The 21,336-nt window shown below is 43.2% G+C and overlaps 1 protein-coding gene across 3 annotated transcripts in view; it reads left to right on the top strand.

The window, feature by feature from the left end:
* Positions 1–21,336, top strand: part of ITGA8 (integrin subunit alpha 8) — a 216,116-nt gene that overhangs the window by 70,051 nt on the left and 124,729 nt on the right. For all 3 annotated transcript variants that reach the window (XR_009758065.1, XM_061586063.1, XM_061586064.1), the window contains exons 13-15: positions 25–216; positions 11,988–12,033; positions 14,898–15,005. Coding sequence is in view for 2 of the 3 variants with exons in the window: in XM_061586063.1 (XP_061442047.1) it covers positions 25–216; positions 11,988–12,033; positions 14,898–15,005 (346 nt within the window). In the remaining variant the exon portion in view is untranslated. The remainder of the gene's footprint in view (positions 1–24; positions 217–11,987; positions 12,034–14,897; positions 15,006–21,336) is intronic.

Here is a 21,336-nt window from a genome sequence, read left to right as displayed (position 1 = left end):
TTTCCAACTCTCCTTCTTTTGCAGACATTGCAATTGGCGCACCATTTGCTGGAGAAGACAGAAGGGGGAAAGTCCTCATTTACAATGGAGCCAGCAATGGGTTAAATCCAAAGCCTTCCCAGGTTCTCGGTGGTATGTGGGCCTCCCAATCAATGCCTGCGGGATTTGGTTTTACACTAAGAGGAGACTCTGACATAGACAAGAATGATTACCCAGGTAAGGTTCTTCTACACAAGAGAGATGAGATTTCATCTTTAGTATCTCTGGAAAACACATCATTCCAAAACTGTTGTCTTTTTTTGGAAGGCAGAGGTCAGAATACTAAATAGGCTCTGCTTTTGTGTGCAGATCTAGCTTTGCTTCTCTGAGAATCTGGAGTTGGACAGAACAAATACTCCCTTTCCTGTGGTGAGAAATCACCAGAAATGCAAGAAAGGCTGAAACAGATACATTAACATAAAACAGTAGATTGTTACGAAGAAAGAATTGAAGAAAGAAAGAGTAACCCTTCAGTTCCCTGTCAAAAACCTGGATGGAAAAGTTGTTTTTCTGCACATCAGATTTTTGTTTTTATTTTAAAAAAAAATCTCGCATCTTAACTGTGAAGATTCCCAAAATAGGTAACAGACCAAAAGTTGTGTCTGTAAAGCAGATTAAGGATGAGGGGGGAAATCACTTTGGTTCACATTTAAAGGTGAACCTCTCTAATTTGTAGTACCTTAAACTATACCCGACACGCTGATATAGCACAGTGGGGAGGAGAGCCTGGCTGGGAGTCCAGAGTCTGTGAGTTCAAATCCCCGCTCGTGTCTCCTGGGTGTCAAGGGCCAGCTAAAGATCAATGGCTCAGGGGTTACGTGCCCTGCCACCTGTGCAGCTGTGGGCAAGCTGCATAGTCCCAAGGAGCCCAGTTGCCCCCCAGCTTGCAGTTGCAGACAAGAAAGGGGCTGGCTTGTGAAACTGTGGCAAGCTGAGCAGGCCCTAGCCAGCTGGGGAGGACTAGCTTCAGAGGGAGGCAATGGTAACCCCCCTCTGAATACCGCTTACCATGAAATCCCTATTCACAGGGTAGCCATAAGTCGGGATCGACTTGAAGGCAGTCCATTTCCATAAACTATACCCAGATCGAAGCACAGCCATCCTTCAGAATTCACCCTCTCTGCGAATGTTTCCGTGCCATCCTCCAGTCAAGTCATGGGTGCATAAACCGGGGTAAAGTGTCCATAAAAATTAATATGTTGACAAAAATAACATACAAAAATAGTCCATGTTAGGGGAAAAAGCTGTGCAAAAATGTGTTTATTAGGCAAAACTGCATACAAAAATGTGTATTAGGGGAAATTCACACTAAAATGCTGATGACTTTTCATGCGGACTTTATTTTTTTTTAAAAAAAGTGTTCCCTGGGAAGTGGGATTGGCAGTTCAACCACTCAGAATTGTAGCCATGCCTTTTTAAAGTGGTATGATACTGCTTTAAATGCAAAGTGCAAATGGGGCCTGAAAGAAACAGATCTTGACAGATTTGTCCTACTTACAATGAAGTTACCACATCATATAGCATTATGGTTAAGGGGATGAGCTAAGAGCTGGAAGTTTACTAATCTGTGAACTCAAACGATGACTTTAGGCAAACATCTGTCTTTCAGCCTGAGCAAGGGAAATAATAACTACCTTGACTACCTTGCCAGGTTATTGTAAGGATTACTAAAAGAGCATGTTAAGCACTTTGAGCACTTAGGGGAAAGCATTATTTAAATATTTAACATTAAATAATGTTATTGGAAACAGGAAGGGTAAGAAGTTCTTCTCGTTATAGATATTCCTGCATTGCTCATTTGCCCTGATCTTCCTTCCTTAATTAGTTTGGTTTTAAATGTTTTCCCTTAACTATTAATATTTTACTGATGTCATCTGGTATTTATCAACACCGCTTCAGTACTGGAGCTTTCGCTCTTTATTTTTGAAGTGGAGCTTATCCAGTTTGGGGCAGCGTTCCAACACCATCTGTAGTCTAAATGCACAACATCATTTTAATTTGATTTTTCTCCCATTTCCCCCTCCTTCCTTCTCTGGGATCAAGCATAAAGCAGACCACAGCATTTCTCTTTGTCGGGCTTTGGAAAGGCTCTGCATTTGTAACATAACCCACACAGTAGAAGTGCTGTAGTCCAAGCCTTAGAATTGCTTTGCTGGCAGAGGCCCTGATGTAATTAATGAGACAATGCTGGATGGACATCCTGGAATATCCTTGCCACTGTGCTCTGTTAACCAACTGTACTAATGTTTTTAGATAGTTTATGTTCTATGACTGTTTCACTGATTACCCCCCCCCCGGCCACCAGCTCCCTTTGTTTCCCTTAATTCAGCTGGCTGGGGTTGTAGTCTGGTGTTCTCCTCTGCATTGCTTTTGCAAAAAAGGGAGAAGGTGAGGATCAAAATGTGTGGTGTTCTATCCCCTTTGGGTTTTCTTTAGTGCTACAAATGCTTAATCTTCATCATCCCATACTTGGAAACAAGTTCCACTGAACTCAAGAGGACTTGGGCCAAATCACCTGGGAGACCAGTTAGATGTTCCTTTATTTGGATAGATTTATATTCCAATATTTGGGCAAATCTCCTCTCAAAGCAGCAAACATAAGAACAATTTGAAACAATTTAAAACTTTATGCTCTGAAACACCCAAAAATGTCAAAATTAGTCAGCCCATAAAAGCAACAATCCACACAGCACAGCCATAAAACAGGAAAACTGCTCACGACCAAAGCCATGTGGAGAGCACGCAGGGAAAAACATCATGTGAGCAAAATACCTCTTTCTTCAAGGGACAAAAACACATGGTGATTTTTAACATCAACACATCTAGACTCTTCCTCAGGAGTCACTGAACCCAGATACAGATGACCTGTACACAGGTACAAGATAACATGTGAGGACCCCTACAGTACAAGCAGAATACAACAGCCCCACAACTTCAGCAGCCTACATGAGATCACTCCATACAAGGGGCAGATCAGATGTGTCTCCAGAGCCTGCTTGAAAATGTGTAGGGATGGGATACATCTGATCTCATCTGGAAGCAAATTCCATAGATCTGGGGCCATGGCTGAGAAGGCCCACCACCCTAATTGTTCTCACAGACAGGCACACAAGCAGGATCTCTGATGCAGACTTCTGATGTGGTGTGGGTGAAAGCAGTCCTTCAGTAACCCAGTCCCAAACCATTTTTAGGGCTTTAAAGGTCATCACACAAACTTTACATTGGGCTCAGAAACACACTGGCAACCAGTGCAACTGGTTCAATATAGGTATAATACGATCCAGCCTCCTGGCACCAATCAGATATCCTGACTTAATTTTCTTTTCTTTTTTTAAAAGCAGCTGCAGAGGTGTATGTGTGTGAGATCAGTTGGAGCAGCACAGTTTCCCTGATTGAAATATCCTCTCCCAGTAAACTTATAAGCCCAAATGTGGAAGCAGGGGAAAAGAACAGATGTGCCCCAATGTGGGGGTAGGGGGAACATACCTGTATTGTTAGTCTTGGTGGGGGAAAAACACTGGGGAGGAGCGATTTTAATCCTAGAAACAGTTAAATATTTTAAATAATCTCCCTCAATGCTGCTGCCCTGATCCAATCATCCTCCCTGAGACACATACACACTTCACTATCTCGCAAGCTGCTTTTGCTTAGAAGAAATATTGGAAGATCCAGTCATTGATTTCCCATACAATATATAGTTTGGTCATTACTTCCAAGTAGATCTGTTTAGGATGGTGTTGGAAATAGAAATAATTTCCTCTCCTTGACACAGAATTCTGCCTGATTGCACATGTTTCCCCATTCATTCCAGTGGAGGGAGACATCCCACCTGCATAAAGGAAGTTGTGCATATGCCAGCTTTCTCTTTTGAAATGAATGAGGAACTCTTCTTGAGCCAGGATAGAGGCCAGGCATGAGACAGAGTTAACTGTGCTTGGAAATGATTGCTCTACAGTGAAGGGGGAAGGGGTCAGATCTGGATGAATCCCAAAATGAAGCAGGTTGCAAGGGCCGGCGCCAGGCATGAGCGGGCTCTCAGGCACCAACACCCCTACCCATGCAGCTGGCACGGGCTTAAATAGGCCTGGCCACCCTACCTCCTGCATCATCACATCAGTGCACCAGTGCCATCTTGGGGGCATCAACCCTTTACCCCAGGTCATACATCACACCCTGTGACCCAACAGTGGCATGGATTGTGGAACTCCTCCCTCCCAGCCCCAGTTTATAGATTTAGGCCGGAGCCATCCTGAGCTGCAGGGGCCCTCAGGCTCGTGCCCAACCTGGCTGCCCACTGGCTCCAGGGCTGCAGGTTGTTTTGGAGCTTGTCCAAGCTGATGTGGGATCTCTCCAAAGCACCTGGAACTGAAGCAGGGACTACCAAAGTAATTTGGGGTGTATTGGAGATTTAGTTGTTTAAAGTAAACCTGTGCAGACTGTGTGCTTGAAAAAAAGGGGGGAAAGAAATATTTCTCCCCAAGCTTGCCGTATAAGGAAAATGTCAGTGTTGGGAAAGGAGGAAAGGAGAGCTTTTGTATCAGATAGTTTGCTGTGTGTTCCCAGGTAAGTTGACTATATTCCTGTATTCATTATCACCGTGTTCAGTTACAATGTTCATGTTTATGAATATTTAGTTGTAGCCTTAATTGTATTTTTCCATACAATGACTGTGTGTATATCTCTGTCTGTCTGTTGCAATAGAAGTATTCCTATAATCACATATTTTGTTCTTCTTAACAGGTGACTCATTATAGAGCAATTTTCTGAATGTTTACTTTGTCATAATAAATTTTTAAAGTTTTTATTATATAAGACAAATACAAAAAACCCCATAAATATTGACCTGATGGCTCCTTGATACACTACCTCTGCTCTATTAGTTGCAAAAATAAGATGTTACAATCATTAACCAGAAGTATATTGTTGTTTGCTTTTTGTATTGTAACTTTTTTAATACAATCTTTTTTTCATTTTATCTGTATTGATACATCCATAACAGGCCAACAATCCATATCACTTTAAGCCTTTCTTAATTTTTAATTGAAGGAGGTTTCGTTTTAAGTAGGATTGCAGGGTTTAGCCAATTAGCCAGTTAGAGAATTCAATTAAACACTTTTGTTCATGTCCCGCCCCCCCCCAGGTCACTGGGCAGTATTTTAAAAAAATGTTAATTATTTTAATACAAAAACTGGCAAAAGCTGTGGGGGACTGACATTATCTTCAAAGAGGGAGCTCCCTCTTCTCTCTCAAGCACAAGTGAATGCTGTGGCGTGTCTTCCCCTAAAGACAAGTAATTTTCTCTTTTTTATTTATTAGAATATTTATTTTTATGCATATTTAATCCTTTTAAAGAATTTTAGTTGCCTGAGATTTCTTACAGAGCAATCCGAATGCTGGGGAGCCAACGGAAAGGGGGCTGGCGGAGGAGGAGCCAGCAGAAAGCTCCGCAGGATCCTCCTCCCGCTCAGGAACTGCTGCCCCAGCTGAACGCGGGCTCCATCAGGAACCACATGCACAAGCTGGCTGGGAAGCACCAGCTCCAAAGAACAGGCTTCTCGGGGAGCAAGCACTCTCCATAGGCCATAATGGACATTTATGAAAATAATTTTATTGTGCTGGCCTTTTGGCCAGCAGAGTTTGCAGGAGGATCGAGAACTGACGGAGGGGTCTGAACATGAGGAGGATCTCACATAAGTCTCCCCCTCACAGCTCCTCCCCTGCCATGCCCCCAGAATGCCCCGTTTTTCAAGGCTTCCGCCAGCTTCTGCCAGCCCTTTGTCCCTGACAGCGCCGTGACTCTGCTACAGTGGAGGGCTGCTGCTGGCGGAGCCTGGCACAGCCCAGCACAGCGGGGGACCTGCCGGTGCTGCCAGGGATCCGCAACATCCAACTCACCCCAGCCTGGTGGCAAGGTCAGTTGGATTGCGCCCTTAGCCAAAATGCTAAGGCAGCTGGTGAGCAGAGAAAGAGGCTTCTTAGTGGTGGTGCCCTATTTGTGGAATCCCCTCTCCAGAGAGGCCCTGCTCATTCTGACATTGTTACCTTTTTGTTTTTCTTCCCACAGACATTTTAACGTATCATAATCTTCGAGTGGGCTGGATTTTTTTAAATGATGTTATGTATTATTTGTGCATTATTTTGTTTTTGTAAACTGTTTTGGAAATTTGCTAAAGGATTGCATAGAAGTCTTTTAAGTAAGTAAATGAATGAACAGGCAACAATCCAAATTTTAGAATTGTGCCAAATCACCTTAGGGCACAATCCAACTTACCTTTCCACCGGGCTGGGGGGAATTGGATGCCATGGATTCCCGGCTGCTCTGGCAGACTCCTGGTGCTGCTGGCCTCTGCTGGTAGCAGCCCACTGCTGTGGCGTTCCAGGGGTAGGGGTGCGGGGGGGGGGACTTGCATGAGATCCTCCTTGAGTTCAGAGCCCTCTCCTCAGCTGGCTAAAATGCCAGTGCAAGTTAAAACATTACCATGGAGGCCTACAGGGAGCGCTTACTCCCTGGGAGACCTGTTCATGGGAGCCGGTGCTTCCCAGCCAGCTTGTGTGCACGGCTCCTAATGGAGCTGGCATTTAGACAGGCTGGCGGCTCCCGAGTGGGAGAAAGATCCCACACGGCTTTCCACCAGCTCCCCCTCCGCTGGCTCCCCTTCTGTGAGCTCCCTGTTATTTGGATTGCTCTGCCCAAGTCCTTTCCAGCTGTACAGTTTTATAATAATAGCTGTGCTGGTGGGGGAGAGGAATCTGTCAATATGTCCATTTTAAAAATATGTCGATTCAGAATAAACCTGTTTATGCCAATGAAAATGAAGATAGAAGGTTTGAGGACAGCAGCTTTAAACTATTTTGAAACATAATCTTCCAAGTTGTATTTGAATCTGAAGAATGGAAGTGGATATATTTGTCAGAATTAGCAGTTATAGCTAGACTCAGCATGATATGTGTTTTCCTTTGCTTAAATATTTCACATTAAAGTCCACCTTGAAAATTATCTTGAGGCAAAGTCCAAGGTCAAGTATTCTGATTAGAAATAGCTAGCTGCATCTCATGGACTTGTAGTCTAAAACATCTGGAGGGCACCAGGTTGGCAAAGGCTGGATTAGAATATATATTCAATGTTGGAGATTTCCTCTTAAATTCTGAACATTAAAAAAAGTTTGGAGAGGCATTTAACCTTCAAAATGAGCCTTTAAAAAACAAAAACCTAACTGTGCTCTCTAACAGATTTTCAGTGAACTACTAAAATAATAAGTCTCACACAGAGAATGTAAACACCTAAATGATTAATCTGCATGGTGTCCATTTTGGCTGTTGTGATGTGTTAAAAAATGTCGAGATAATTTCTGAATTTAGTCCGACTACTTTTGATATCTTTTTCCTTCTAAGTATTTTCATGCCCAGTGTCTAGAATAGATACTTTAGGCATAGTTAAGTCCATGCCCTAAGCACACATTGGGGCATGCACAGCCCCCCTCCAACTTACACACATGAGAGGAAGATGGATGTTTGTGGGGAATCGGGGGGATATGATGGGGCACTGTGCTGGGCACTGTCTTCAAAGACATTATTAAACAGGGCATGATCCCCCTGTACAATGTGGGAGGGGATTTCTATTGCACCTAACTGAGCCCTCTAACTCCTCCCGCCCTTCAAGCTTTGGCTGAGTGTGCATCATTTCAAGGACTCTGCAGTGTATGCAGCCATTTATCAGAAATGAGAGATCTGTGTAACTGCGCCACCCCCCTGACCCAGAGCTGTATCTCAGTGAAGGTAAATGCATAGCTCAGTGGAAGTGCATCTGTTTTTCATACAGAAGTCCCAAGTTCAATCCCCGGCATCTCCAGGTAGGATTGGGAGAGACCCTGGAGTGCTGCTGCTAGTCTCTGTCGACTCTATTGGCTTGGTATAAGGCAGATTCCTATGTCCGTACATTTCTATGATCCTGCCATCTCACTGAATGCTCATAGGCTACTGGTGCTCCAGTATCCTTACACACAGATGAGTAGCATCTGTACCTTTTACATTGCTGATGTGAATTTAAGCAGCAACTCATCCCTGTTTTTAATTTTTAAAAACCTGACACATTAGCTTTGTTGGCTCAGATAGCATATACCATTTTCACTCTTCGGAGAAACACACACAAATACTTCTAGTCAGAATTCCTTATATTTATTTACTGGGATGTTTATCTTGCTCTCTCCTAAACACTTCTTATACCATTTAATGACAGATCGGGCTGAGTAATACCATGCTATTGATGTATATGTGGGCTATCATCTCATTTAGTCTGGGTGGGAACGTTCACCAGATAAAGCCAGCTTGCTAAATATAACTGCACTGTGGGGTACTCACAGTGAAGAGCCACTTAGCCAATAAATAATATTGGGGAGTGGGGTGGGGACTTTAGTCATCACCACCTCTGCTGTTCATTTAAGCAGGCCAAGTCCAGAGGATGGCATGGTTGGACACTTGCCTGGGCCCCTGATATTAGGAAAAGAAAGGGCCAGCCCCTCCACCCCCATCATTCTCAGATAATAAAGAGCATCCAAAAGAGCAGAGGAAGTGGGGGAGAATTCTGTGTTTTGGTGCCCCATTTCTTCCAGGCTATGGAATCTCACTGAAGATCCCTCGTCAAAGGCATCCCTGCTTTCTCATTCTCTCTCTCTCTCTCATAATAATATAGGAAGCTGCCTTATACTGAGTCAGACCAACATTCCATCTAGCTTAGTGTTGTCTACACTGGCTGGATTTCAGACAAGGATCAGTTCCAGTGCTAGCTGCAAATGTCTGGGATTGAATCTGGAACCTTCTGCATCCTATGCAGATGTTCTACCACTGAGGCTGCGTATGCACCATGCATTTAAAGCAGTTTTGGAACACATTCCCCCACCCAACAATCCTGGGAACTGTAGTTTACATCTCATAGATCTATACTTCCCAGCATCCTTGACAAACTACAGTTCCCAGAATTTCTTTAGCGAGGGAGAAATGTGCTTTAAATGTATGGTGTGCACACAGCCAAAGCTGTGCCCCTTCTCAGGTGAGCTATGGCCTCCCCATCCCATTCCACCACCACCCTCTCTCTCTCTCTCTCTCTCTCTCTCTCTCTCTCTTTCTCTCTCTCTCTCTTTCTCTCTCTCTCTCTCTCTCTCTCTCTCTCTCACACACACACACACACACACACACACGTCTCAGCCTACCCACTGTCGAACTTCGGTTTAATCCTAGATTGGTGTGTATAGGCTGGTTTCATCTGTTAAGCACATCAAAGTCTACAGCAGGAAGAAACCCTTCTTAGTGGCAGGGACTTTTTGCAGGATTTAAAGTATGCAGAGAGTTGTAAGCTATTGTAGGTGCCAACAGTTCTCCACCTACCAAGCTTTCAACCAAACTAATATATATCTTATCATGGAATCCATTCAGGAGACTTATTCAACACAAGAGTAAGTAGGAAAAGAAAGAATGGAAAAATAAGGAAGTGCTTTGATGAAAATCTACACTATGACTGTGTTTGCAAAGTGGCTTGTCACCATCCAGTTCATTGCAAATGCCTTCTTCCTCTGAATTCCTATATGCTTTCGTCTTGGGGAGAGTATAGTGAACAAGGCAAGGCTGCTGTTGTCCAACCCCACAGAGGCAGTGGACATGAAAAATCAGTGTCTAGTGTAAGGATGCAAGAAGGCATTTTTTTCTGTTCCGCCCTGTATTTGCCACCTGCAGTACCGTTTCCATTCTGCTTCCTCCAAAAACTACCTTACTGGTCTCACTATCCATTGTGACGAAATTACACAATTTACATAATCTATGTAATTAACTATATAAATAACATTGCTATTATATTATTCCACTCCATTGATTTCAGTGTCAAGGAAGCACAATAAAAATGGGGGAGGGGGACATAATTATGTATGTAGACTGAAAGCCACAACAGTGAATATTGATTGTATTTACTGGATTGATTTCCGTTCCATACATGGAACGAATAAGTGAACATCATCAGTTTCCACTCCCATTTCCATTTTCATTGGAATTCTCTGACATCCCTTGTCTAGACCATGCATTTGATAAAGGGGACTGTAATCCACAGAAGTGTAGACCACAATAAATGTATTAGTCATTAAAATGCCACAAGTCTGTTTGTTGCTTTTGTTGCAACAGATTAGCATGGCTACCCTTCTGGAATTCATTACTTCTAGTAGTTCCTGAAAGGCTGGTGATCACCACATTCATATGGAACTCTTGTAATAACATCAGCACAGGTTAGCAAACAGCAACTGTATCAAATCACCTCCGTAAGCAATCCTGGCCAATGTACATGAATACATCATTCAGCAGAGTGCACTATGTCTCTTTAGCACTATTGCATGTTGTAACCCTGTGTCAACAAATGGGGGTCACAGAGGATGACTGAAAGTGTCCCTTGTCAGTAGTCGAGGGGTCTTGGGACCTTATTTGATGGACTTTTTTTTTTAAGTTGTCCATGTTTATTTCATTATTTCCTAAGTACTCTGTCATAGCCCCTGGGCACCAATGGGTATTATTCATTATCTATATGGAGAGCAGATGATGACTCCCTTTAGGAGGTGGAAATGCATGCATGGAATTCAGAGCTGGAATATCATCTACAAAAACATTGTGGAGTGTCAGCTATGTCCTAGTAGTGATTTATAGGCAATTATTTCCTGAGATCAAAGCCACAGAGATTTGTTCTCCTTTTTTTGAAAAGTAAAAGTAAAATCCCTAGTAAATGAAATAGTATAATTTAATTGTCCCGTTCATGAAATTTTCTTCAGGTTTCATTTGAAAAGGACCCATAAAACTTAGTGGGTGCTGTCAAAGAGTAAAGGATAATTTAGGGCAGATGTTTCTTCAGATTACTTTGTTACCTCTTTATTTCACCCTTTAGCAATAAACACCTAGTCCTGCTATACTTACGATAATACCTGCAGAATAAACAACCTCTTACTGCAAACAAAGAAACATGTTTATTGCTGGTTGGGGAGAGAACACAACTGAAGCTGAAACTGCAAAGCAGAGCAAAAGGAAATCTAAGGGGTGGAATCTAACTCTAGCCCATACAAACTTCTAATATTTAACTCTTCAAGGATCATGTTACTTACTATACAGGCTGGTGATTTGGTTTTTTCTCAGAATCACTAAAGTAATTATAGGGTGACTGTGATCATGAAAAATGCACCAGGAAAGTCTTGAGTGAGAAGACTTTTGGGGGCTCTTCCAGATGAGGCTTTTGTTGTGCACTCACCCTGCCTTATTCACCAAATTTTTCAGAGGGTCCTATTGTTAAATTGCTCCTGTTCTTAAATCAACCTGCCATTCTTTAAATGGAGGCTTGTCATTGTCTGTCATGTCATGAATTAAAAAGATAATTCCCCCCAAAAAATTAGGGAAGTGCGAAGCACAGCTCAGGCAGTGCACTCATTTGCTCCACCCTGGCTACAGGGCTGTGACACATATAATGTCAGGTGACAGGGACGTGGGCATGATCTGGGGAAAGCAGTCTCATGGGCTCAATGGAGACCCCACCCCTGTTCTAGAGGAAAGACATTGTACAGACCCTGAGCAAGGAATGGTCTGTCTCCTGTTGGTCAAAAGGGGAACAGAGTGGCAAAGAGGGCTAAAGAATACCCTCAACCTCCTCAGGGATGATTATTTTGCATCCTGATGAAAACTGAATGACAGAGATCTGTTTGGAAGAGCACCTCAGAGCACTTGTGTGTGTAGTTGGTAGGCAGGAGTGTGGAAAAAGGAGGGTGACGGAATTTAACATGAATTGTAAAAAATGGTTGTTTCTGTGAATTTTCAGGGCTTTCACCTTGAACCTGTGTTAATTTATTAATTTTCAGTAGAAATAATTTTAGGCTGATAACAATATTTTGTCATTTTTTCCAGTGTTTTGAGCTCTCTTTTTTTTAATTTTCCAGATTTAATTGTAGGTGCATTTGGAGCCGGAAAAGTAGTTGTTTACAGGTATGTACTACTTTATCTGTGTTCTTCTCTAACAGGTTCTCTCCCAGGATCATTTTTTTAAAAAAACAAAAAACTGGATTCAAGCATTTAGCCCAACCAAAAATAAAAATGCATTTTGAAAAAGCATTTCAAATATTACAGTAAAACTATATAGAACCGAGCAAGAAAAATTGCCATTACAGTTTGAATACAGTTTGTTTGAAAAAATCTAATAACAGAAGTCATGCTTGTATTGTTAGCATTTTATTAAAGAATTTTCATTGATTTTACACAGCTAATTTCTTACCTACTCATCTAAGGGAGCATTTTATCTATGCATCTCTAACGGTCTGTGGATTTGGAAGGGAAGCTATGCTCACTTCTCACCTTTCTTCATACAGTTTTGTTCTAGGGAGTTGCATTAAAGGTATGCAGTTAATTAGTAGCAGTTACTTGGAGAGAATCTAAGTAAAATTTATGTAGCTATGGCTGTTTCCAGCTGTTTTTTCTATTATGACTTCTTTTTTTGGCTTGTAGACCATTTGGCTTAGGATCTGTTAGCTACTTTGTATCATAGAACAGTTTGAAGAAAGTTTCCTTTCTCCTTCCCAAATCAAATGAAACAGAAATGCAAAATGTGGCAAAACTATAACAGAATATCTCTCTTTTATCAAACAACATTGGGTTGTTGAGAGACAGCAGCTGTCCCCTATGGACATTCTCAAAGTTGGTCTGATCAATGTGTTGTAGGGGAGTGGGATTGCAGTAGTAGGCCCCACTCCTGACCTCTATGCATTGACCGGACCAGGGGTAGCCAATGGGGTAATCCTTCAGATATTGTTGTATTACCGCTCCCTGACCATTGGCAAGTCTGTCTGAGGCTGTTGGAAGTTGTAGTTTAGCAACATCTTGAGGGTATCTTGCTGGCTATTTCTGGATCAGACTCTGTATACCAGTCTTGTATTTAAGCACTAGTCTGGTAGCTATAGTTGACCAGGAATTTCATGCAGGTGAGTGAGCAGGCTGGCAGAGGAGGCTCCTTTTGTGCCCACATAAAAGCCAAGCAGACTGCTAGAGGAGGGAAGCCCCCTCCTTTGCACCCAGCACAGTAATACATCCCTCCTCTGCCAACACCCAGGAAGTTAGGAAATTTTGTTTGGAGGCTAGTAACTTTTCTGGATTCATTTACAAGGCTGCTGTATACTCAACCTACATGCATAGGTTCTTATACACACATTCAGGATCTTTGATTAAATACAGGAAGCCTGTGCGTGCACAAGTATATGCATCAGCTCAGTACAGAAGGCACAACAAGCTGTTCCCTGTTCCCTGCAGTTCTCGACCTAGATTTTAGAATGTGTGCATAAGAGCTAAAGTACAAGCCTGTAGCCAATAATTTTTGCTGCACTTTGGAACATTGTGACATTCTCCTCACACCCATTGGAACACTGCAGCCACCCAGCAACATGCCTTTAATTTCCCATCCCAGATCCCTCCCCTGATAACTATGACTTTCAGTTTTGGTAGGGTTGGGTCAATCATATTCATCCACCACCAGAGCTGTTACTCTTGCCTTCCATAATAGCTGATGAGTAAGATGTTCGTTTACCACACCATTAGCTAGCGGGGAGAGAATTGGAGGAGAGCAAGAGGGTAAGACAGAGTGCAGCAGAGCAAGAGGAGAGAGTTTGAGACTGAATTGTAAGACGGGAATCTGAATGCCAGCATGGAGCACCAAGGCAAGGTTATAATATTGTCTTCATGGGCCAAAACATTTGAGGACTTTCCTACTTTTTCCCAGCCATGCCAACTATCTCATCAAGCAGGAAGTGGCTTTAGGATGTTGTCTTCACAAACCATGACTCTTCTGAATTTCACACTAGAAGCCTGGGCTTAACCCACTGCCCAGATGACTATGAGACATGCTGTTAGTAGCTTCTTTCAAATATAAATGAAATATAAATGGTCAACTCAGATGCTCAGCTTTAAGATAACCATATTCAACCAAGTTATACTTAGAGTAGACCCACTGAAATATTGCACTTAAGCTTGTTGATTTCATTGGGTTTACTCGGAGCTTGACTAACATTTACAGCAGTTCTCACAAAATCTTAATTTTCCAGAAAGCAGATAAAGCTGTCATTGAATGGAAATTCAATTTCCATTGAATGGAAACAGTCTCTGTTAAAAGTGAAATCAGTAAAAGGTTCAGATTGGGTCTTAACAATGGTAATTTCTTCCTTGTGCAATATGGTTCCCGAAGAAGAAGCTTCCCTCATCCTGATCATCCAGTTTTTCAAAAGATAATGTAAAACCACCCGGTTTGGGAAAGTTGTTTGACAATTTCTGTGCACTTGTTTTGTGTGTAAGCAATTTTTAGTATACTTTCAATATCTGAGCTGCTTATTTGATTGGATTTCAAATTGTTTTATATTGTATCATGTTAAAATTGTACAAAACAACCCTTTAACCTTTTGGCTTGGAGCCTTGCTGGAAAGTGATGTATACATTGCTCTAATATTATCCCAGTCCACATAAGTGTCCCTCTGTATGTGTAGATGTATTTAGCTAATCACTATTAACAGAGTTAGAATAGATCTTAATCAGATGTAAAAGCACAGGAAACATGAGTGTGTCATTAACCTCCAAAGCATGGGCTTGTACATTGTCCCTGTAGAAAGATGCATGTGCTCCTAATGTGGGTCTTGTGTGTGCATTTCCCACCAGGAGTTTGATTTTTTATATGCACTAATACAGGAAGTGTGACTCATGCTTTCTGTATTCCCACATGTTATTAACATCCACAGTAACTATATATTCTTCCTCTTCTTTTTTGTAGCCTATTTTTTTTCTATGTGTTCAGCTTTTGCTTTTCTTCCCTGCAGAGCAAGACCGGTTGTGACAGTCAGTGCTCAGCTCTTGCTCACCCCAGTGATTGTCAATCCAGAAAATAAAACTTGTCATCTTCCTGACTCAGGGACTTTGGTGACTTGGTAAGTTGGTAATAACAGCAGAAAATTGTTCACGCCAGTCATTCTGATCCAGAGCCCTGCACTCACAGGAAGGAAGGGACACACTGAATTCCTTCATGTGCATATCTTGAGGAGGCATATCTTTGTGTGTTCACATAGTACCTCTGCTGAATTAAATGAGTATGGATGGTAGATAGGGATGTAAGAAGGCATTGTTTTCTGTCCCACCCTGTATTCAGCACATGCAGCACTGTTTCCATTCTGCTGCAGTTGGTCTTCTGCCAAATACTATATTATTCACTAATAGGCAAAAAACCTTGCGGTTTAAGAATGTACCTATAGCCAACAGATATTTCTATCAAACTTTAAAAAGCAGGGAAATTGAGCAGCTATAGTGAATGCACCAGGGAAGCAGGAGACCTGACCTCCTCTCAGATATTGTACTGCCCTACAAATTTGTCAAAATGCAAACAGAATTTGGGTTGGTCTTTCACAGTCCAATCCACTTCCTGCGTAGCTTGGAAGAATTTGGTAACATGTGCCTCTGCTTTTTAATCTGGGAGGTAAGAAATGGGATCCTGTGCAAATTTGCTGAGAATGGATTGATCATTTGCATGCTTATTGAGTTCAGTGGGATTTACTCCCATGCAATCATGCTTAGGATAGGTAAAACTGACCTTGGGGAGGGAGGCATGAAGTGGGCAGGGGAGGAGGAATAAGGAAGAGGGGAGGAGAGGAAGAAGGGAGGATGAAGGGAGAGGAGAAGGGAAGGAACGGAAAGGCAGATCTGATCATTTGCATGCTTATTCAGTTCAATAGGATTTACTCCCATGCAGTCATGCTTAGCATATGTAAAACTGCCCCAGGGAGAGGAGGAGGGAGGGAGGGAGGGCTGGAGTGGTCCAGGGGAGGAGGAAGAAAGAAGAGAGAAGGGGAGGAGGAAGGGAGAGGAGAGGGGAAGGAGGGAAAAGGCAGGTCTGATCATTTGCATGCTTGTTGAGTTTAGTGGGATTTACTCCCATGCAATCATGGCTAGGATAGGTAAACCTGACCATGGGGAAGGAAGAGGGGATGGGGAGAGTAGAGGGAAAGAGGAAGGGGGAAGAAGGGGAGGGGGAGGGATGAAGGAAGGGGGAGGTAAGGGACAAAAAAGAGGTGATGGGAGAGAGGAGGAGGGGAGGACAAGTTTGATCATTTGCATGCTTATTGAGCTCAGTGGGATTTACTCCTGTACAATCATGCTTGAAAATGAAATGGACTGCCTTCAAGTCGATCCCAACTTATGGTGACCCTATGAATAGGGTTTTCATGGTAAGCGGTATTCAGAGGTGGTTTACCATTGCCTTCCTCTGAGGCTGAGAGACACTGAGTGGCCTAAGGTCACCCAGTGAGCTTCCTGGCTGTGTGAGGATTTGAACCCTGGTCTCCCAGGTCGTAGTACTGGGATAGGTAAAACTGACCATGGGGGAGGAGGAGGGGGAGGGCAGAGGGGAGGGGAAGGAGGGGAGGGAAGGGGCAAGAGGAATGGGATGGGAGGAGAGGAGTAGGGGAGGGCAGGTTTGATCATTTGCATTCTTTTCGAGTTAAGTGGGATTTACTCCTGTACAATGATGCTTAGGATAGGTGAAACTGACCTGGGGGAGGGGCAGGGAGGGAAGAGGGGGAGGGAAGAGGGGGAGGGAAGGAGGGGGAGGGGAAGAGATTGGATGGGTGGGAACTGGACAGATAGGAATACACTTTCCTTTCCAAAAGGAAAGCACTGTGAACAGTATCATTCTTTTCCAGGGTTTCCCACACCTTTTTATTCTACAGCAGGCACATGTAGCCTCCCACCCAAATTTAAACCAAAGCTGTCCATGGTCACAACCACACCAGACCTTTATTTCCCTTTAGATAGTCATTCCCTGGGAAGAATCCTGAGAAGTGTAGTTAGTGAAGGGTGCTGAGAGTTGCTAGGAGAGGCCCTGTTCCCCCCACAGAGCTTCAATCAGAGCAGCTGACTCTTGTGGCCACTGCAGCTCTGTCAGTGGAATAGGAGTCTCCTCTCAGTACCCTTCACAAACTACACTTCCCAGGATTCTTTGGGGAAAGCCACGACTGTCTAAAGTGAATTCAAGGCTGGTGTGGGTGTGGTCCCCTGATTAGGCAAGCCCATCAACTGTGAATCTGGCTTTTAGAACACTGATAGTTGGTTCTTACTGAGCATGCCCGACCTTATCATTGAGTTCAATTCTAAATTTCTTAAATTAATTAAAAATCAGTCAGGCATTTTTTTAAACTGCAGAAGATGAAGTTCAGAGTATGGGGCAAGGTCAGTAATAGGATTACAGATACTCTGTGAACATGGCTGATTTTTAATTTATTTCAACAGATTATGAGAACTGACAGAAAAAAGTCCAGAAGGGGTCTGGTTTTTTCTCTCTCTTTTTACCCTTTGAACTCTCGATTCTCTCTGACTGTTTCGTGTATCGCCCTGAAACTTTAGAGGGTTGTTAAGCAAGCGTTTCTAAGTTCAGGACTATAAATTTTTTAAGGTTTTGTTTTGAAATGAGCTTATGGGAAGCATCAGAATGGCATGGGGGGTATTTTTGATTTAACATTGCAGAATGCAAAAATTCCATGCTGGCTATAGTATACAGCCACTCTCGCGGCTGTATAATTTGCCTTGCTATATGCTGTGGCAAAATTACATAAATTATGTAAGTTACATTATTAATTATGTAAATTATGTAAGTTACATTGTCATTATGTTATTCTACCCCATTCATTTCAATGCAAAGGAAACACGATACAGATGGGGGGGCGTAATCAATTACATATCGTTTGCGGACTCAACGCTGCAGTAGCAGCAAATATCGATTGTATTTGCTGGATTGATTTCCTTTCCAGGGATGGGATGAATAAGTGAATGTCAGCAATTTCTGTTTGCTTCCATTGCTTTCATCAGAATTCTTCAACATCTCTACTTGCAAGTGAGCATATATGCACCAGAGCTGCTGTACTGGCAGCCCAAGTCTAGGCTGTGGCATTTATTTATTTATTTATTTATTTATTTATTATTTGATTTAAATCCCATCCTTCCTCCCAGGCAATTGCCTTCTCCTTTCAAGCTCCTTCCTATTGCAGCTTCCTTGGACCATCCTCTTGCCTTATAATCTTGAATCTCCATAGTTCCTGTGGAATAAATAAAACCCAATTAACAGCTTTTAAACAGAGAAAATATTTTTGAAGGGGGAAATCACACCTGTCTATAATATGGAATCTTGATTTGGATTATGCATTCACTGCATAGTATACATTTGTCCCAGACACATGACTACACATGTTCTTGCCTGCCCTGCACATGCTGGAAGACATTTCTTGCTGGCAGGGAGGCATTGCATGTGCTTGGACTACAGCACAGGGCAATAGGCTTTTAAGGGTAACGTCTACCACATGGCGTGCCGTAACCGAGAAGTGCTTTTCAGCGTCTACTATGTGAAGAGTTTTAACATTCCTTAAAAGTTATAATAATTCCCAAGTCAGTGGAAGAGTGCAGTAATGTAAATGGAAGCTCAGATGTAAATTATGTGGATTGGATCCTCTAGAGTACTGAATGCTGTGGGTCTGTCAGAACTATCAGAAATAATAGACATCAGTGCTTGAAGTTTTAAGCAAGTAACAAATAATGGACAGTGTTACTGTCTCTGGATCCATAGAGGATAGAGGCATATATATATGCCTCTGTTTTATTAATCACAATTACGTTCATATATATTTTTAGGTGATTAATGGAATCCTTATAGGGATCCAGAGCAAGCTTGAATGAATTTCTGTTTGTTGCTTTCAAAACTGTTTTTTTAATATATATATATATATATAATCCTATATAATATTTTCCTAAAGACACGCTTCTGCTCAGGCGCAAGCCTGCACAGAAGCATTCACGTGTAGCGTGATGCTGCGAGGTGGGGCAGCAGTGGCAATGATGCCCCTGCTCACCCAAGGTGCCCAGTGATGGCACACGAGCCCCCTGAGGCACCTGGCGGTGGCAGCGCACCCAATCACAGCACAAGGCACCCTGTGTCTCGTAGTGGTGGCGGCAGCAGCAGTGCCTGAGGTGTCCAATGGTGGCGGCTCCTGCAGTGAGCAGGTGACTGAATGAGTGGGGCATTGGCGGAGGTGAGAGAGGCATCCGGCGGTGGGTGGGCCTGGCCAGGCCTGGCCCTTGGTCACTCAGCTGGTCAGTCAGTCAGCGGGAGGGAGGGGTATCCATGGGAGGAGACCCAGGGGAAGAGGGAGGGGGAGGGAGGACCCTGGAGGAGGGAGGGGGACTATGGGAGGAGGGGGCAGGTGGGCGGTGACACTTGGGGGAAGGGAGGGAGGAGGGCTGGTAACCCATGGGAGGAGAGAGGGCTGGCTGGCTGGCTGGCTGGTGACCTGTGGGGGAAGAGGGTGGGGGACCCATGAGGGAGGGCGACCAAGGGGGGAGGCAGGGAGGGAAGGCAAGAGGGCTGGGGACCCATGGGAGGAGAGGAAGGGGGAGTGTTGTTGACCTATGTGCAAGGAGGGAGGTGGGATGTATGGAGGAGGGAGGGGGACCATGGGACAGCAGGTGAGCAGTGACCCATAGAGGGAAGGAGGGAGGGAGGAGGGCTGATGACCCATGAGAGGAGGGAGGGCTGGCTGGCTGGTGACCTAAGGGGGAAGAGGGAGGGAGACCCATGGGGGGAGAGGGAGGGTGACCATTGGGGGGAGGGAGGGAAGACAAGAAGGCTGGGGACCCATAGGAGGGGAGGAAGGGGGAGCGCTGTTCACCCGTGTGCAGGAGGAAGGAGGGGGAGTGGTGAAGCTCTGGTGTGGGGAGTGCACTGGCAACAGTAGGCAGGGTTGGCAAGCTGTGTGTGTGTAATGTATATATTACTACCTGCCCCTTTTATCCCCAGAAGGCATCCAAGTCTACAAGTACAGTGGAGGAATTGAAATGGATTAGCCAGCCACTGGAGCCTTCTGGAATCTTGACTAGGAACAAGTGATGGAGCCATAAACTTATGTCTGATCTACACATGTATCACAATGAGATATGCATGAGGTTCTGGCAGAGCCTTGAGGGTGTGAAATGGAATGTTCCACTTCACATCATGGAGAGGAGTGTCACTTTTTAAATTTTTCACCTATTGTGGAGAGCAAATAAAATATAACTAGTCCATGGAAATAGAAAACCAGCGCACAGGAAATGAAGTGGTTTAGAACAGCCTTTCCCAACCTTTAGGTCCCCAGATGTTGTTGGATTACAACTCCCATCAGCCCCAGCCAGCATGGCCAATGGTCAGGAATGATGGGAACTGTAGTCAAGCAACATCTAGGGACCCAAAAGGTGGAAAAGGCTGTTCTAGAACTCTTCTCCCTGGTGCGCTATTGTTGATTTTTAAGTGCAAAGAATTATTATATGGGGGAGCATTCAAAATGACATTCCTCACCAATCGTTTGAAGTGGCATAGGCCATTTTACCATTTCAGGATTCTACCACTTCATTCTCCTGCATATTTAGGGAAGTCTGGAGACACCAGAACTGCATTCTGATTTCTGTCGCTTCCCTAGAACTTGACTGTATAGGAAAGGAACTGCTTGAATGTGAGTGTTCTCATAGATATATTTAAGTGTGTATGTTATATAGGTGTCACTGCAGATAGATGGTTATGGTTCTGACCATTATGTTATAAAATATGCTTCCCTAAAGATTTTATACCTACTATACAAGATTTAATCCAGTCTCCAAAATGATTGAAGAGCAGCTGTTAGTTTTCCAGGCTGTAATTTTTCTCTGTAGTTGTTATAACCTCGTGTTGTACATATGCAAACAATTATTAGGGAAACTCCAACAGACAAATATTTCCTCTGCCCCATGGGAAAGATTTCTGTATCTCTTAGCCAGCTGTGCAACTTGTGCAAAATGCCCGTTGATTGACATTTCACAATAAAATGAATGAAAAGAGATAATCTTAACCAGAAAAGGCTCAGGAAGTCTAAAGATGTGGATTACTGTGCACCGTTCCAGTATAAGGAAAATATTGTTTTAACCATGTGGGAAATTGTTATTAAAATGTGTATGTTTTGTTTTCCTACAGAGGGAAATTTTTTGCAATACTTAATTTAAAACCAAGCATGCCTTAGAATGTGTTAAATTTGAAGTTATAAACAGAGGATGAGGAAGGGGTGCAGGTTTTTCTTTCGTTTATGAATTATGGCTGAGCAAAGGTGATCTCAACTTAAAGATTTCTTACAATTTGAATGTTTTTCTGAGCTCATTTTATTTATTTTTATTATTTATTTCATTTATGAATCGCTTCCCATGAGGCATACCAGAGCAATT

This window comes from Rhineura floridana, chromosome 10 (assembly GCF_030035675.1).
Source record: "Rhineura floridana isolate rRhiFlo1 chromosome 10, rRhiFlo1.hap2, whole genome shotgun sequence".
NCBI lineage: Eukaryota > Metazoa > Chordata > Lepidosauria > Squamata > Rhineuridae > Rhineura > Rhineura floridana.
The sequence above is the reverse complement of the archived record's forward strand: the minus strand, read 5'-3'. Positions and strand labels throughout refer to the sequence as shown.